The sequence below is a fragment of the Kogia breviceps genome, chromosome 3 (genome assembly GCF_026419965.1).
Source record: "Kogia breviceps isolate mKogBre1 chromosome 3, mKogBre1 haplotype 1, whole genome shotgun sequence".
Taxonomy (NCBI): domain Eukaryota; kingdom Metazoa; phylum Chordata; class Mammalia; order Artiodactyla; family Physeteridae; genus Kogia; species Kogia breviceps.
In genome coordinates, this window is record NC_081312.1 from 134,155,925 (window position 1) to 134,173,789 (window position 17,865).

The window sequence follows — 17,865 nt, forward strand, 5'->3', positions numbered from 1 at the left end:
AACAAAGAAGAAACTGGCTCTTCAGTGCTTTTTTGGACCAACTTCCCACTCTCTTCAGGTAACGTTCTCATCACATCTGCTCCTAAAAAAAAAAGAACCTTGGGGTTCTCTTCAGGATTGAATCACACACAATTTCTTATCTATGGACTCAAAACCTCCGACTCCCATTCCCTATCACATATTTTTTGTTACCTTGTACCCCAAATGCATCTGGTGTATAACACATTCCGGGGCCTTACTCTCCTCTCTAAAGACCTACTCCATCACCTGTGTTTGGTCATCTGTTCTCACTTGCCTGTCTGGTGGATCATAAGCTCCCAGAATACAGAGACTACGATCACATAGTTCCTTTCAAAAGCATTTAGTTAAGCATCACACACGAAGAGGTGCTCAACAACCCTTTTTGATGATCATAATCAGACTGCACTGTACATCCTCTAAGGCTATCTCCTCCCCCTTCTGATCTAACATCTGGCTCCTCACCAACCATTTTAAAATGCAGTGAGCAGGAAAACACCTAACCCTTCTTGGCCCTCACTCCTGACCAGTGGTCCTTTTCTACTCTCCACTTTACTACATGAGCCAATACGTTCCTTCTGGCATTCAGGTGTCTCACACTCAGTGATGACACTTTTTCACACTGTTCCTTACACCTTAATCCTCAATCTTACAGTGTCAATGAGTCTGTTTTCTCCAGTCTTCTGAAGACCGTTCAATAGTTTACCTCCAGGATAAATGAACATGATCAACAAAACCCAAATACATCAATGGGAATCTTGCTCCCTAAATGACAGTCTCTTTTTATTACTCTTTGTATCCCTAGCACCCAGCAAAATACTGGCAGACATATATGTCAATATGCAATACAAATATGTGCTATTTATTAAGCATCTATCTATCTATCCATCTACTCATATACCTACCTACCTACCTACCTATCTTAACTGATCTCCCTGTTTCCATGATTGCCCCCTCTATATTCTGTGCTCCACAGAGCGCCCCATCATCCTCTGAAAACAGAACTCAAATCATTTACTCTCAGAGTGACATCTAAAGTCCCTACCATGGCCTACAAGGCTGCATATGATCTGGCCCCTGGCTACCTCTCTGACTGTATTTTTTTCCCATTTTTCCCTTTCTAACTCCACTCTAGTCACCTGGGTCTCTCTGCTTTCCTTAAACATGCCAAACACACTCCAGCTTAGCACCTTTGTATCTGCTGTTGCCTGATGGCCCCCTCACACCATTCCAGTATCTGCTCAAAGGTTGTTTTATCAGAAAGGACTGCTCCACTTCATTTTTTCCCTTAGGACTTACCACTGCCTGATAAATTATATATTTAGTTTTCCTTCTGTTTTTTGTACTTAATGCCCCACCCCTCACCAAATGCAACTCCATTAGAATCAAGAATGGAGTGTCCGTCATTACTATATCCCCACTGCCTATCTAGTAGATATAGCAGGAGCTCAATACCTGGATGAAGAAACGAATGTGGAAGGAAGGAATGGTGAATATGTATGCGTGCTCTAAATCTTAAATCTATTAGTTACACTGTCTGACAGTATTGCTATGCCTCTGCATATTGTTAAGCTACACAGTTCTAGAGTTGTTGCAGAAAGCTAAAGAAAGACAAGAACAGACTGCTTAGAGTCACAGGATGTTAGTCTGGTAAGGGGCTTAGAGATCATTATTTTACAGATGAAGAAACTAAGACCCAGAGTGAGGGACAGTGGCTCGCATAGGGCCACCTAGAAAAGCAGTAGCAAAGCTGGACCTGCAATCCAGGTCTTTCATTCCCAGTCTACGAGTCGTATCTTTACACCACGTAACTTCTCAAATGTTCTACCCTATATCTGGTCTTTTACCAAATACATTCAATGATGACAATTTAAAATATGCAAAGGGAAATTATATAATAGCAAGAGCTGAGCTCCACAGATCAAAAGTTCTAGTTTTCCCTGAAACAGGTTAATTGGACAAGTCCTTCAGGATTCTGCTGGGAAACTTAGTTCTGAGCATCTGTCTACCAGTATTGCTAACCTGCCAGCTGATGCATACATATTGTATTTCCTCTTAGATTCTCTTTCATGAAGAAGCAGAAGAATATGGTTTAATAAACACTGAATACTTTATTTTTGCTTTCTTTCTACAGTGCAAGTGAATTGAGTCTGAAGATATCTCCTTAGAAATTCAACTGCATTCATACATCACAAAATTCACAGAAAAAAAATTTGACCAAAAGAAAAAAAGTTGATGAAATTGTGACTGCAACTCATCCATGATCTTGTTTAAGGAGTTCTTTCTACTTTTTAAAGAGTCCTCCTTTATCTGAATCAATGCACATAAGATAAAATTCTTGAAGCACTGGTGATTATCCAGACTTTATACTACTGTAATTCACCCTGAGCCAGATGTCCTTCTAATATAAATCCTATGCATTTCCTTATAGATCAAAGATCACTGTACAGAAATCTTAGCACAGACCTCTAGTGGAGCTACATGTAACATACCAAGATAAAGTCCACTGTAAATACAGCTATAAAGAGTAAAGACATTAAAATTGTGCTAAATGCATACACCTAACCTCCTCCAAATCATATCACACCCTGTCGCCCAACACAAGATATGATCCTACTGGAACAAAGTGTTTTTTTTTTTCTTTCTAAACAAACGTATAGAAATTATACATCCAAATGAGTAGGGCTGTACTTGTTAATAAAGTAATCACTTCTGGAAGTTATATATGCATTCAAACAAGGCTACTATCACACATAATTTTTCTGGAATTTCTCTTTCAAAACACAGGTTCTCCACATTTAGGGTGCATAAGGATCACACTAGGAACATGTTAATAATGCTGATTCTTAGAAATGTGAATTTAATTGGTTTTAGATGGAGTCTAGTAACCTGTATTTTTAAGAAGCACTCCAGATAAGTTTTACACAGGTGATCTGTGAGAAATAACACCTTAGAATAGTCAGCTCACAAGCCATGCAAGGGTATCAAAATAAGGACTATTGAGTTAAACTCTGTTTACATATACACATAACACACCAGAGGTTTCACTTTTTTTCAAAATCTTCATCCTTCCTGATAGAACATATTAGTACATATATACACAGAAGCACCTATTTCCAAACAACATACCTCCATAAAAGAGATTCCTAAGCTCCAGACATCAGAATGGATTCCATATTGCTCCCCTGAAATTCTTTCAGGCTGTAAGAAAACAGAAGGGAGCTTGTGAGTTGATATAAGCTATTCCAGGAAACACATACGCTAATGTGAGCTCAGTTAAGGCAGAGAGCCATCAATACCTGCACAGCACATTATGAAAAGAAAAACAATTTTATATGTATGTGTTTTATACAGATAATACATAGAAACTGTATAGGTAATACAGGTATATTAGATATAATCTCATTGAATCCTCACAAAGACCCTGTGAGGGAAACTTTGTTATAAAGAAAATGAAGGCTCATATTAGTGAAATAATATAGGCAAGTCCTAAACTAGTAAATGAGCTGAGACTTCAACTCAGACCAAATCCAGTGAGTGGTCTTAGTTGTGGAGTGACAAATTACAGCACATTATATAATATTATCACTTATTTGCATTTTGAGAGATGGGTCTGAATCACTAGGAATTCTGTTATTTTAAACTTTTTATTTGGAAATAATATTAAACTTATAGGAAAGTTGAAAGATTAAGACTAGTACAAAGAACATCCATATCTCCTTTGCCCAGATTCACCTACTACTCAACATTTCATCCCATTTACCAGGGTTTCTTTTTGATATAAACCAAGGAACAGTTCAAATGGTCCATTTGGGACACTTGGTCCTCCATTCAAGATATGTAGAAAATACTTGGTCTAACAATTACCTGCACACTCTCTACTTCAACAGGAATAATTGCATACTGAAGTGGGTGCTGCCTGGTCTCTCTAACCCTCCAGGATTTGGCATTCAGAAAGGTACTTCACAGAAGTCTTTTGAATGAACACAGGAACAAATGAACAAGAGAAACTGAGGTTTTGCTGAGATGGAATGGCTGCTCAAGGTTACACAGCTAGTCATGGCAGGGCTAGGATCGTGACCCACACCCCTTGGCCCCCAGTGCAGTATTCTCTTCTTTGTACCATCCCTGGAGTTCTTGGAAGCCACCACAGCCATCATCCTTCAGAAGTTTCCATGAGAGCCCTCACAAGGAACTGGGGTCAGGGTCGGCCTGGTCCACTGCAGACGGAAGAAATGGACATCCACCACTCACCAGCAGGGGATATACCATGAGTGTAGAAGGTGTGTGCCAGATACTCTCAGGTGAGTTGGTACAGTCCTACATCTTGGTGAGTTGGCCAGGGAAGTCCTCTTACAAATATTATTGCCCTAATTTTACAGATGTAAAAACTGAGGCTTAGTAAGATGAGATGACTTGCCAAAGTCTAGAGCTATGGATTAGCATTAAACGTATTATTTAGGTACACAGCCAGGATTCAAATCCAGGTATGTCTAACTGCAAAATCAGGGTTCTTTCCTGTGTGTCAAACTGCCCCCAGAACTAGAAGTCAGAAGAGCCACACACCAGTCTCAATCTGTCAGTCTTTCTCAAAATGTAGCCTTGGACTCGTCATTATAGAACTGTCTGAGGTGCTTATTGCAAATGAACTTCCAGTATCAGAATCTCTGGGGGTGGCTCTGGGGATCTTCATTTTAAAAAGTAATTTCTCTGGGTGAATCTTCGGTAAACTCAGCTCTAGTCACTAAACACATCAATGTTTCCTGCAAACGCAATGATCTACCTTCCTCTTCTCTGCTTAGTGAACATTTCTCCTATGGGCCCTGTTCAACGGCCACCATTTTTTGGTGAAAACTTCCTCCACTCCTCAGGCAGAATTATGAATTCCTGCCTCTGTACTTCTTTAAAATGTCATTCATATCTTTCATATTAATTTATTGCACTGTGTTGTAATCATCCATTTGCTAGTCTGTTTCTCCTAAGAGGCAAAGAGAGTATCTTACTCATCTTGCACCCAGTACCATGCCTGGCACATAGCTGGTGTGCCATCAATGTGTGTTGACTGAAGGGATGCAATACATGTTTACTGCACATTTGATTTTAAGCATGAACTAATCATTAAATTCCCTGGAGTGTTCTATTAATGTAACTTCCCTGCATATTATTGTTATTCACGTCCATCAAGAACTTCTAGGGACTTCCCTGGTGGCTCAGTGGTTAAGAATCCACCTGTCAATGCAGGGGACATGGGTTCAATCCCTGGTCTGGGAAGATCCCACATGCCGTGGAGCAACTAAGCCCGTGCGCCACAACTAATGAGCCTGCACTCTAGAGCCCATGTGCCACAACTACTGAGCCCACAAGCCGCATCTACTGAAGCCCGTGTGCTCTAGAGCCTGTGTTCCGTGACAAGAGAACGCAATGAGAAGCCTGCGCAATGCAATGAAGAGTAGCCCCGCTCGCTGCAACTAGAGAAAGCCAGCGCACAGCAACGAAGACACAATGCAGCCAAAAACTAAGAACTTAAAAAAATAGTTTAAAAACAATGTCTTTAAAAAAAAAAGAACTTCTAGCAAACATGAAAATCCTAAAATCCTCTAGAATTGTTAAAGAAATGACCAAATGTTGCCTTCCTCCTGTCCTCTCTTCCCTTCTTCATCCACTGACAGTTATCAATATTACAGCACTTCATCTAGAAGTGCAGGACCAACAATAAGGTTAAATATAATCATCACATTTGCCCACTGAACTACTAAAACAAATGTAAACTGTAATGTGAAAATAAAGCACAGAAAAATTAAATTTAAAAAGAAAAATTAGCAAAAATGATAATGGTCACAGATTTCAGAAAGGAAAATAGGAGAACTCCTTAAGGACGAAAGTCTAACAACTTCTCATTAGAGAAATTATTCTTACAGTAAGCTAACAGAATGAGATTACTGTTGTGATGCAGCACTCAAGCACGAATGCTGAGTGAAAGGTGGGCAGCCAGCTCTACAGGTGTATCCTCAAGAATTCGTAGGGACTGGGAAAAATGTCCAGGTTGCTGAAACTGACACAGGTACAAGATAAGTCCCAATACATTCTGAATGTATAGAGTCAGGACTTGATGGCCTAAGGCTGCACAATTCAAATCTGTTCTCACACTTGAGGCCAAGGTGGCCTGCTCTGTCCTCTCCCCTCTAAAACCAAATCAAACTAAACCAAACCAAACCAAACCAATGGCCAGGTATGACACTACTGAGAGAAGATCTGTGATGAACATTTTTCTGTTAAAAAGCAAAAGCTGAGTTACTTTCTGACATGACATTTGTCACTAGTGTGGAAACCTTAATAAATGGAAAACCATGACTCTTGTCTGAAGCACGTGTAGTGGCGTTAAAGTGTAGGGAAAAACCCTGGTCTGTTCTTAATGAGAACAGTAAGGAGTGGTGATGATATAAAAAGCAGAGGATTCTAAAAGGGCAGTGGCTCTAAGATGGCATGCACACTCCACCCCTCCACTTACCGCTGTGACTGGGCATTTACCCAGGACCTATATTTAGTTAACTCATTCCAGAATTGTCTCTATTTATAACACAGTACCCTAGGGTTTACTTGTCAAAAGCAGGACGATACCAAGGTACATCCCTTACTTCTTCCCATAAAGGAACTTCTGCTCAGTGTTAGGCTACTCAGAAAATTAACAAAGTATGCACAAATACTTTAGGTTAGTATGTAATCAAAAAGTATATATCATAAACAATGGGGATTTTTTAAAAAAGCTGGCAAGATCACTGTGTGGGTAGTAGAGCATACTGGTTAAACAAGGATTCTGGAGTCACACTGCTCTAACTCAATCTATTTTCCAGTTCACTAATTCTCTCTTCTGCTCCATTCAATATGCTATCAAATAGTGAGTTTTTCATTTTTATCTAGTAGTTTTGTTTAGGACTTTCTCAAATCAAGTATGTCACTTTAAAAATTTTTGATCTAAAGTCTGCTTGCAAGTGTTATTCCTTCATGTTGCTCTGTTTCCTCGTGTGACTAGTTTTCTTTGGCTGCTTGTTCATTTTTGTTCTTCAAAAAAAATTTTTGGAAAGGTTCTCTGAGGCCTAAAGTGGATATGCCCACCTCAAACAATATTCTCAACATGAAGCTCCTTTTCTAACTCAGGTCACATATACAAACATCCAGGGTGCAAATCTGTGCCAGGGTTAAACTCTATGGCCACAACTTTCTCCCTTTTCCTTTTTCTCCTGCTACTCTGCTTGGCTCTGAGAAGCCTTCTCTTTGGTTCCCTGGGATGGGGGAGGAAGAGCAGCTTTAACTCTGGTTTGCTTTTATACTGGAGTGAGGGCCTCTTCAGGCTTCCAGCATAATATGGGGAAGATCTTCTCCAAGACCCTCTGCCTTAAGGGAGACCCCATATCATTCACAGCTGTAGTAGTACAGGCAAATGTCCTCAGGAATAAGTAGCTTTGGTGCTCTGATAGTCTTCTTTCCCTTCTGTTTCAGGTTTCCATCTGAAAACCGTCCTGGGAGTTCCCTGTTGTCGTTTTAGCTCTTCAGTGCTCTTGAGATGGTTTTTAAAGTATTTTAATTAGCGTTTTTCAACAGAAGAGTTGGTCCAAATAACCTAATGTGCGACTACCAGAAACTAGAAGCTGGTGTCCTAATTAAATCTTGACTGTCACTACTTGCCAGCTCTGAGAATCTGGGCTAAAGTTACTTCACCTTTGGTTTCCTCATCTGTAAAATGAAGACAATTAATAACAATATGTATGCTTAATGGAGTTGTTTAAAGATTAAATAAATCCATGTAATATGCTCAATTCAGTACATGCCACATGGGGATGCTCAGCAAATGCTGGCCTCCTTCCAATCATCACCACCGTGTACGATCACTGCATGAGCATGGCCAACTGAGTTCTATCACGTAATCTGTATAGGTTATAATCTGGGTAAAGGTAATTTCTAAGAATAGGAATAGTCCAGGTAGAAAAGAATGTTCAGGAGATAAGAATAGTTATTTAGATTGACTTTCTGATACCAAAGGACAAGTATCTGCATACGATTTCTTAATTTCAAAACTTCAGGTATTCATAACAATAATGTCAAACTTTTATATTTGATTTTTTATAATTGTAATAAGACTGCCCTGGTGGTCCAGTGGTTGGGACTCCGCGCGCTGCAGGGGGCATGGGTTCAATCCCTGGCTGGGGAGCTAGGATCTCTCAAGCAGCATGGTGCAGCCAAAAATATATATATATAATACATCACAATGACTGAATAGTGGGTTAAAGTATCAGGGATTTCTATCTTTATTATTAATTTTTTAATAGCTTCTTTTTAAAATATAAATTTATTTATTTTATTTACTTATTTATTTTTGGCTGTGTTGGGTCTTTGTTGCTGCGCACGGTTTTCTCTAGTTGAGGTGAGCAGGGGCTACTCTTCATTGTGGTGTGCGGGCTTCTCATTGCAGTGGCTTCTCTTGTTTCGGAGCATGGGCTCTAGGTGTGCGGGCTTCAGTAGCTGTGGCACTCGGGCTCAGTAGTTGTGGCTCGTAGGCTCTAGAACGCCCGCTCAGTAGTCGTGGCACATGGGCTTAGTTGCTCTGCAGCATGTGGGATCTTCCCAGACCAGGACTCAAACCTGTGCCCCTGAGTTGGCAGGCGGATTCTTAACCACTGCGCCACCAGGTAAGTCCCCTTCTATCTTTAAAACAGAGTAAAAGTTCTAGTAATCAGAATTTCCAAGAAATGATTTAATTTAATATAAGCCACCAAAGCCTTTGGACCCCTTTTGTAATCCTTCTGGATGAAATCCTTTAAAAATATAGTTGAAAATATTTCTTGCTTTGGATTAAAATGTCCATTAAATCTAATTACCTGCCCCTAAGATGTAATGTGTCCTTGAACACGCCACTTCAGTTTTTGGGTCTCAGTATCCTCATTGGTCAATGAGGAAGTGGAACCAGATGACTTTCCAAGTCTCCTACAAGACCCACTGTTTAACATGACGCTAAATTGTTACTGTTTTTTTGTTTGTTTTCATGACCTAAGGATCTTAGAAAAGCCTCCCTATCTTTATCCTAATTACCATTTTCTTATACCTTACATTTCAGATTGTAGGAGAAGTAAGACTGTTCACACATGCACAGCTATTTCTTCGATTTCTTTTCAGTATTTGAGCAGTCTGGTTGGTTATATTTGAGTCATCTGGGGGTCTTCTATACTTTATCATGCAAGCAAGATACTTATTAACACAAAAAAGTTAAATGCTCTGCCTAAAATTAGTGAACAAGTCATTTTTGGAATGCAACTTTCATGAACTGATTCATTCATTTAGTACCATGTGAAGGACTGGATATAGAGAATGAGTAGAATAAACCCTGCCCTGTGAAAGTCCTAATCTAGATTTGGAGAGACACATAAATAATTTGGATAGAGTGAGAGGCACAGCAGTTAAAAGTTTAGTCTCTGGAGGCTGATTATGTATGTTTCACTCCTGACTCTGCCACTTATTAGCTGTATGAACCTGGGTAAGTCACTTAACTTCTCTATCCCTTGGTGCCTTCATCTGTAAAAGGACAATTGGGCTTCCCTGGTGGCGCGGTGGTTGAGAGTCCACCTGCCGATGCAGGGGACACGGGTTCGTGCCCGGTTCGGGAAGATCCCACATGCCGCGGAGCGGCTGGGCCCGTGAGCCATGGCCGAAAAAAAGAAAAGGATAATAATATTACCTACCTCATACGGTTGTTGTGAGGATTTAAAGAGATAATATATGTAAAGGTTTAAAAGAGTGACTGGCACACAGTTCTAATTAAGTGTTGGCTATTATTATCATTGTTATTATCACTGTACAGAAACAGGTATGAATATAAAGTGAGAGAAATGGATATAAAATGAGGGCATTACATCAGATGACTTCAAATTGTATATTCTCACAATCTATTACTGTCCTCTACCCCAGCGGTCCCTAACCTTTTTGGCACCAGGAACCAGCTTCATGGAAGACAATTTTTCCACAGACAGGGGTGGGATGGGATGGATCAGGAGGTAACGTGAGCGGTGGGGAGCAGTGGGGAGTGGTGGATGAAGCTTCGCTCACTTGCCCACCACTCATCTCCTGCTGTGTGGCCTGGTTCCTGGCAGACCGTGAACCAGTACTGGTCTGTGGCCCGGGCGTTGGGGACCCCTGCTGTACCCTGTATGTCCCCGCCCACACCAATGTCACACCACCCTCTATTTCTGAGTCTTTGCTCATCCTCCCACAGTGATCTCTCTCTTTTATAAGTGCCCTTTTCACATACTGTTTGAATCACCAAATTCATATATCATATGCCTTCTTATTCTCTAATGGTACACTTGGTACAACTTATGTCACACATGACGTGGCCACATATAAGGCCATGTTTCCTATTTTGCCCACGTCTTATGTGGATTTCAGAGTGGTGCCACTGTACCTAGCTAACTGCATGGAAAGCGCTCAGTAAATACAGGTTGATTAATTGAAAGTACTCAGTTTCAGAAAAAGCCTTCACTGGCATAGACCAGAAGTTGGCAAACTTTTTCCATAAACGGCCAGATAGTAAATATTTTTCACTTTGTCGGCCATATGGTCTCTGGTACAACTGTCACAACTACTCCACTCTGCCACTGTAGCACTAAAGCAGTCATAGACGATATATAAATAAATGGGTATGGCCATGTTCCAACAAATCTTTCCTTTTTTTTAAATTTAATTTTTTACTTTGAAATACTTATTAATTAACAAGAAGTTGAAAAGCATATATACCGGGAGGTTTTGTGCACCCTTCACCCAGTTCCCCCAGTGGTAGTACTATAATACAATATCACAATACCTCAGGCAGGGATTAAAACCTGTAACAGAATAATAAATGTTATTTCCACCTTCCCCAACTCCCAACCTCTGATCTCACACCAGTTAGGTAAGTCATGGCCAACAAGAGCCTGCTGAATTGAGCCAAGCTCACTATCAGGCTATCACACTCTTTGCTTCCTAGGTATCTTATGCTTTTTACAGCTTGAACTGTAAAGTTGATGACTAGAATATACTCACCCAAGAAGCAAAGCAATTCTAGCTCTGCCAATCTGGGCTAACGCTTCATAATTTTAATCCCCACATTTTCAATTAAGAGATGGATGCATCACATTCATCCATAAACAAAAAGGAAAAAAAGTAATTTCTTTAATGTACACCTGGGAAAGACAACTATAATCTGGATTTGTACATTCAAACATATTGCAATTTAATTATCAGAGCAATTTAGAGCTACTATGAACACGATGGGGAGTGGAAAAGTTGTTTCATTTTTTGTTTGTTTTAAATCACAGTGTTCCATATTTTTTCAAAGACTGAAATCATGGCATTTGGCATAGTTTTGTTAATTATAAAGGTGGCTCACCAATCTCAGATAACCTAGTAGAGCCAAGAAGCCAAGAAGGTGATTAAGTTTGGAAAAATAGGTATGATGACTTCAGAGATTAATTTTTTGTCACATTACCTAGAAAAATGAGAAAGAATGAATTTTCTTTAAAAACAATGCAAGGCAAAAATTAACTGTTCTGGTATCTCAATTAAAAAATCCTTTGTAGTGTTCTGAGAATAAGATCCAGCGTTCCATCCATATTAACATTTTTTTACCAAGAAAATTTATGAACAAAGAATACTGAGAAAATGATCCAGGGTTCTACCCATATTTCATTTAATTCATATAAAGACTACTAGAAGTGAAATGGACTACCTGAATAAATCTAGAACCCTCAGCAAAAAACTAAACTTAAGATGTTAAAGTAAAACTTTGCTCCAAAAATACTAAATAAGTTTCCTGCTTGTCTCCTCCCAGCCCCCCACTCTTGAAGTGATTGTGGACGTCAATAAATAAAAGCAATTTTATGGGGACTTCCCTGGTGGTGCAGTGGTTAAGAATCCACCTGCCAATGCAGGGGACACGGGTTCGATCCCTGGTCTGGGAAGATTGCAAATGACGCGGAGCAACTAAGCCCATGTGCCACAACTACTGAGCCTGAGCTCTAGAGCCCTCATGCAGCAACCACTGAAGCCCGCGCGCCTAGAGCCTATGCTCCACAACAAGAGAAGCCACTGCAGTGAGAAGCCCGTGCACCCATATGGAATCTAAAAAAAAAAAATGGTTCTGAAGAACCTAGGGGCAGGACAGGAATAAAGACACAGATGTAGAGAATGGACTTGAGGACATGGGGAGGGGGAAGGGTAAGCTGGAATGAAGTGAGAGAGTGGCACTGACATATATACACTACCAAATGCAAAATAGATAGTTAGAGGGTAGCAGCCACATAGCGCAGGGAGACCAGCTCGGTGCTTTGTGACCACCTAGAGGGGTGGGATAGGGAGGGTAGGAGGGAGATGCAAAAGTGAGGGGATATGGGGATATATGTATAAGTATAGCTGATTCACTTTGTTATAGAGCAGGAACTAACACAACAATGTAAAGCAATTATACTCCAGTAAAGATGTTTAAAAAAAAGGGGGTAGGGAGGACTGACTAAACTGAGATATTTAATAGCTATTGTAAAATATGTGTGCTATTTTCCTTGCAGTAAAAAAAAATTAATTTAATTTAAAAAAAAGTTAAAAAAAAAAAGCCCACGCACTGCAACGAAGAGTAGCCCCCACTTACCGCAACTAGAGAAAGCCCGCACGCAGCAATAAAGACCCAACACAGCCAAAAAAAAAAAAGCAATTTTTTTTTTTTTTTTGGTACGCGGGCCTCTCACTGTTGTGGCCTCTCCCATTGTGGGGCACAGGCTCTGGACGCGCAGGCTCAGCGGCCATGGCTCACGGGCCCAACCGCTCCACGACATGTGGGATCTTCCCGGACCAGGGCACGAACCTGTGTCCCCTGCATCAGCAGGCGGACTCTCAACCACTGGGCCACCAGGGAAGCCACCCAAAAAAGCAATTTTATGGACACAAATAACTTCCCTTACTTAAAAGGAAGGAAGAAGAAACGGGTCAAAGCCAAGTCCACACTGGTATTTGAAACAGTTCTATGCTTCTACCTTTTATTCCTGGTAAATTTATTTCAGAGGGACCAAGTAAGTTGTCTTATAATAGGTATGAACCCAAGTAAACAGAATATAGATATACAAGTTCGACAGAGAATTGTCTGCTAAATCTTTACATTCAGAGGATCAGATCATAAGTAATAATTTACAATCAGATCCATAAGCAATAATTTAATTTTTAATTAATAATTTAATTTTGAGCTGCTGTCAAAGCATGCTTATTCCTGGAAAAAACAGTTGATCTTATTGACTGACATTCTGGTATACTTTAGTGTTAATTAAATAAGCAATGAGGCAAAGTAGCCAATGTGCTATAAGACACAATTTTTCTATAGGATTATACTTCAAAATGATTTTATACTCAAATCAACCAGTTAAGTGAATAAAGTCAGAGAAGTTGGTAGCTCCTGTATAAACCCTAACATCTCTTAGGAAGATTTAAAAATCCAATCATGACTGGATTGACTTTGTAATTTATGATCTGTTAGGCTAAAGCTATGGAATTAACTCAAGAATTATACATTACCAAGTACATAAAGATGTTGTTTTTAAATGTTATTTTTGCATAAGTTTACTTACCGCCATATAAGCATTTGTTCCAACATACGTCTTGGCTATAGAATTCACCAGCTATGATACAAAACAGTCTGTCAGAACAATATAAAGATAATGTGGAAATAAAATGGGTAATTATTCCTCATTTAACTTACAATCATCATTTCTATAAATCAACTAAAAATTATGTAAAAAGGAACAAATTTATCTACAAAGGCATTAAAAATGATTAAATCTCTTTTCTTTTGAATGTGATTTCCAACTTAAACAAGCATAGCATTACAGTTTATAGCAGATAACCTTAAACAATTCACTTAAGCAGGATGCTTATCGCTTTAGTACCCCAAACCGCCTGATATAAAAAGTCAATTTGAAGTAGAATTTGCACACACTCATTTTTTAGTCAGATGGTCAAGATGTGAATGAAGCCTCATGCATTACTAGAATGAAACGAACACTAAATACACTGGAGGGATGGATAACAGACTTTGACAACTCATAATACAATGATGACCTTCGCTTTGGTCTTCGTGTTTGGCTGGGAGTAAAGGTGGCTGCAATTCAAATCAACATCACAGCACGCTCATGGGTCACTATCACCAGGGTTCTCAGGGGAGGCCCAAAATGGAAATTAATTAAAATTTGTGCTGCACATTGTAATGGCCCTCCACCATTGTTGCTCCCAATATTAATTTTTATTGTGGGCCAGTTGGGCTCCCCAGGCACAGCTCCCACTCTGCCCTCCCTTTTGTCTGGCCCAAACGCTTTCATATCAAAGCTGCATATCAATGAAGTTTGCTATTTGTAAGTAGTAATTACAATATCAGCAGTTTTTACTGTCATTAAACAATGAACAATCATATTCTGATGAAGGAAACTCGCTCAGAGATTAAAAATGAATAACACAATCCCAGCCAACGAGAAGATGCAGAGTTCTGTTTGTCTGGCAGCTAGGTGATTTTTCAATCCAGAGAGTAGAATGAAAATACAAAGTGGATGTTACAGAGGAGAAAGCAGATTGGCAGGAAAAAGAGACCTACCTGAGTGCTAACTCCAAAGTCACACAGCTTGACTTGTCCTCTTGTGTTTACTAGCATATTAGAGGGCTTCACATCTAAAAAGGGACCAGAAAAATCCATGTCACTAATTCCATATCTACAGTGCTTGTTCTAAAAACAGCACACATGCACACCATACCACATTGCAGAAGTGACATCATCTGTTCAACCTAGAATTCTAACCACAAATTTAACGCAAAGCATTTTACCTGGAGGCAAAATGTAAGGTCCTAACTCCCTCACTTCCAACCATTTCTGGTTTCTATAGAAGCAAGGGTTTATTTACTTCACATGAAAGTCAAATAAAATCTTGGCTTCCAACAACAGTAAATACACCCAATATCCTACTCTGGCTTTCAGGAAAAGTAGAAAAGAAAATGTAACCTTCCTGCAAAGAATTTGTACAGAAAGACTTAGTTCTGCTCTCAAAGTGAAACTGCTCCTCCCACCTAAGGAGCAGTAAGGCCAAAGGGAAGCCAGCAAGGAAAAAAGTCATTCATGTTTGCTGGTAACAGGTGATATCTGGTTGAAACAACGAGAACATGAATGCAGTTCTGCTATTTCCTGGTTTTACGTGCTACTTCAGATAATCCTCAGAAATTGATCTAAAAGATGTGTAAACGTGTGTGCATGCGTGCACTTATCAGTCTTTGTTTCATTTATCCTTCTCTTCCCTTACATCATTTCGACTGTTGTTAGAGTTAACAAAAGAACTGGCACAGCTTTTGCCAAGGCAGTCCGCTAAATAATGACACAAAGCGTTTCTGTGAAGCATCGTCAGTGACAACAATGGGCCTTTTCAGGAATTCAAGGAGCCCACAAAAACCATCCAAGCAGGATAAGAGCACACCACTTTTGATGGTACAGAACAGCCCCTGCTTCAATGCTTCATCTTCAGTGGCGAAAGTGGTCAACAACAGACAACTTGTTATATTTAATACAGCATATAACCTTAATTACCCCAAAACTAAACAGAAGACTCATAATTTTTAAGTAACATCTAAAAAAAAATCTGTGAGTTAATTTCACTCCGTCCCTCCACCCTGCAAAAAGTGCCTTACCAAAAGTAGGTACTTAATTCAAACTTCAAGTTCAAACTCAGTAACCAACGATTATTGAACCCTACCCACCATATGACAGGCAACATGACAGGCATTTTCTCATACATGTGTTCATTTGGTGTTGCCTGATGGACACTAGAATGTAAACTCCACGAAGGCAGGGACTTTGTCTCTTTTATTGACTACTATATCCCAGTCCCTGAAGAGTGCTAGGCATACGGTATATGCTTAATAAGTATTTGTTGAATAGATGAGAATAAATTAATGGAAACCATGAACACATAGTATTATTTTGTTAATGATACTGTTGTGATCAGGGGTTAGCTGTAGAACACATCTCTGTAGCATGCCCTTTCAGGTAAAACACACTATATACTTCCTTTAGGGGGGGCTTTCTCTTTGAATACAGGTCAGTATGCCCAGGTAGGTGTAAGCTTCTTCAACCAACTGGTCTCTCTGCCTCCAGTTTTCCTCAATTTCAATATAAACCTTATACCACCATCATATTAAATATACTTTCACTCTATCACTTCTCTCCTTGAGGAGGAAGTAAAATATTCCCTGACCTCCCCCGCCAACCCCAGTGTGAACTCCTAAGAATAGGGTTGTGCTTTCAAATATGCCTCAATAGTTTGCACAAAAAATATACATCATAGACTGCCACAGTAGACACTCAATAAATGTGTGCCGAACTGACAGAAATGTTAGGCTCTACAAAGCCTGGTCTTATTTTCCAAACCTAATTCTCATTATAAGCCCTCAACTTTGAATATTTTTCTTTTGGACAATCTTCTCTTTTATATACTGATACCCTTAAACCATTCTTAAGCCATACATCAGATGGAGATAGATAAAGAACAAATATTCTGAGCTCCTGGAAGAAGGAGCTACATGGAAATTACAAGGTATGGTAAAATGAACAAATCCTTAGCTTTAATCAGACACACATTTGACTTAAGTGGATCAACAGAGAGAGAAGGAATAAAACAACAAAATTTCTAGATTATATTCTAAGAGGCAAGGTGTAAATAAGAACTTTATGGCACTTTCAGCTCTCCAACATCTTTTTTTACTTACATGTAATCCTACTGCATGACTTTGCACATTCATCTTTCAGCCTAGCTTTCAGGAATACTTTGTGTATGAAAGCAGTAGACATATAGCCATCCTCAAAACAACCTCTGTATTCCAACTAGACTGTTTTAGTCATTGTCTCAAAAGAAAGAAACAAATCCAAAACACCCCATTACTAAGCCTTTGTTCATGCTGTGTCCCTGACCCCAAACCACCTGGGTTTAAGAAACTCTTCCTTGATATTTTTTGACTGAATCCTGCTCATCCTTCAACTCAAGTACCCCATCTCCCCGTTGCTGTACCTACTCAATCCATCAAAATCGCTGCTTCCTTTGAACTGCTAAAGCATTTACTGTCTGTACCATTTGGAACTGAGCATGTGACATTTTTTTACTAGTAACTACCACATTTACTGTTACAGGTATCACCAAGTAATAAGTTCACAGGGTAGGAATATGCTTTATACATTTTTGTATGTATACTGTTGGAGCATATTATCTTGCTCACTGGTAGATGGCTTTCTAAACAATAAATTTGCTAATATAAGTGTTCCAAACCCAGCAACATCATTTGAACATAAAAGACCCCTTTAAACAAAATCAATGGATTCAGGCTAGAAGACAGAAGACTTGGATTTTAGTCTTTTGAGCCCTGCCACAAATTTGGCATATGACTTTGGACTAGGCATGTGACATTTTAGTTTTCACCTCTGTAGGTAGATAATAAAAGTTACTGTATCAATCTTTAAAAATTGTGGGGATTAGATGAGATAATGAATGTAAAATAGCTTTTAAACTGTCAAACACTCTATAAATATATTATTATTATCCACTGGCAATCAACCAAGCAACGAAAAGTGTTATATTTTGTTATGTTCAGAAAATAATTTCTGTGCTACTGCAATAAATTTAGGTTGTATCTGGGTAAAATACTAGTTAAAAGAAAATAATTTCAAAAGTCCAGTAAGTAGAATGATAAAACCAATTCAATGTTTATGAGGGGGCATATTTGCCAGACTGTATGGACTCATTCACCAACAAGGCC

At 39.3% G+C, this 17,865-nt stretch overlaps 1 protein-coding gene across 3 annotated transcripts in view; it reads right to left on the reverse strand.

Moving 5' to 3' along the window:
* MAP2K5 (mitogen-activated protein kinase kinase 5) overlaps nt 1-17,865 on the reverse strand; it is a 278,593-nt gene that overhangs the window by 99,246 nt on the left and 161,482 nt on the right. For all 3 annotated transcript variants that reach the window (XM_059058573.2, XM_059058575.2, XM_067029606.1), the window contains exons 14-16: nt 14,669-14,742; nt 13,653-13,703; nt 3,148-3,219 (exon numbers count right to left, since the gene is read on the reverse strand). In XM_059058573.2, the coding sequence (XP_058914556.1) occupies nt 3,148-3,219; nt 13,653-13,703; nt 14,669-14,742 (197 nt within the window). The remainder of the gene's footprint in view (nt 1-3,147; nt 3,220-13,652; nt 13,704-14,668; nt 14,743-17,865) is intronic.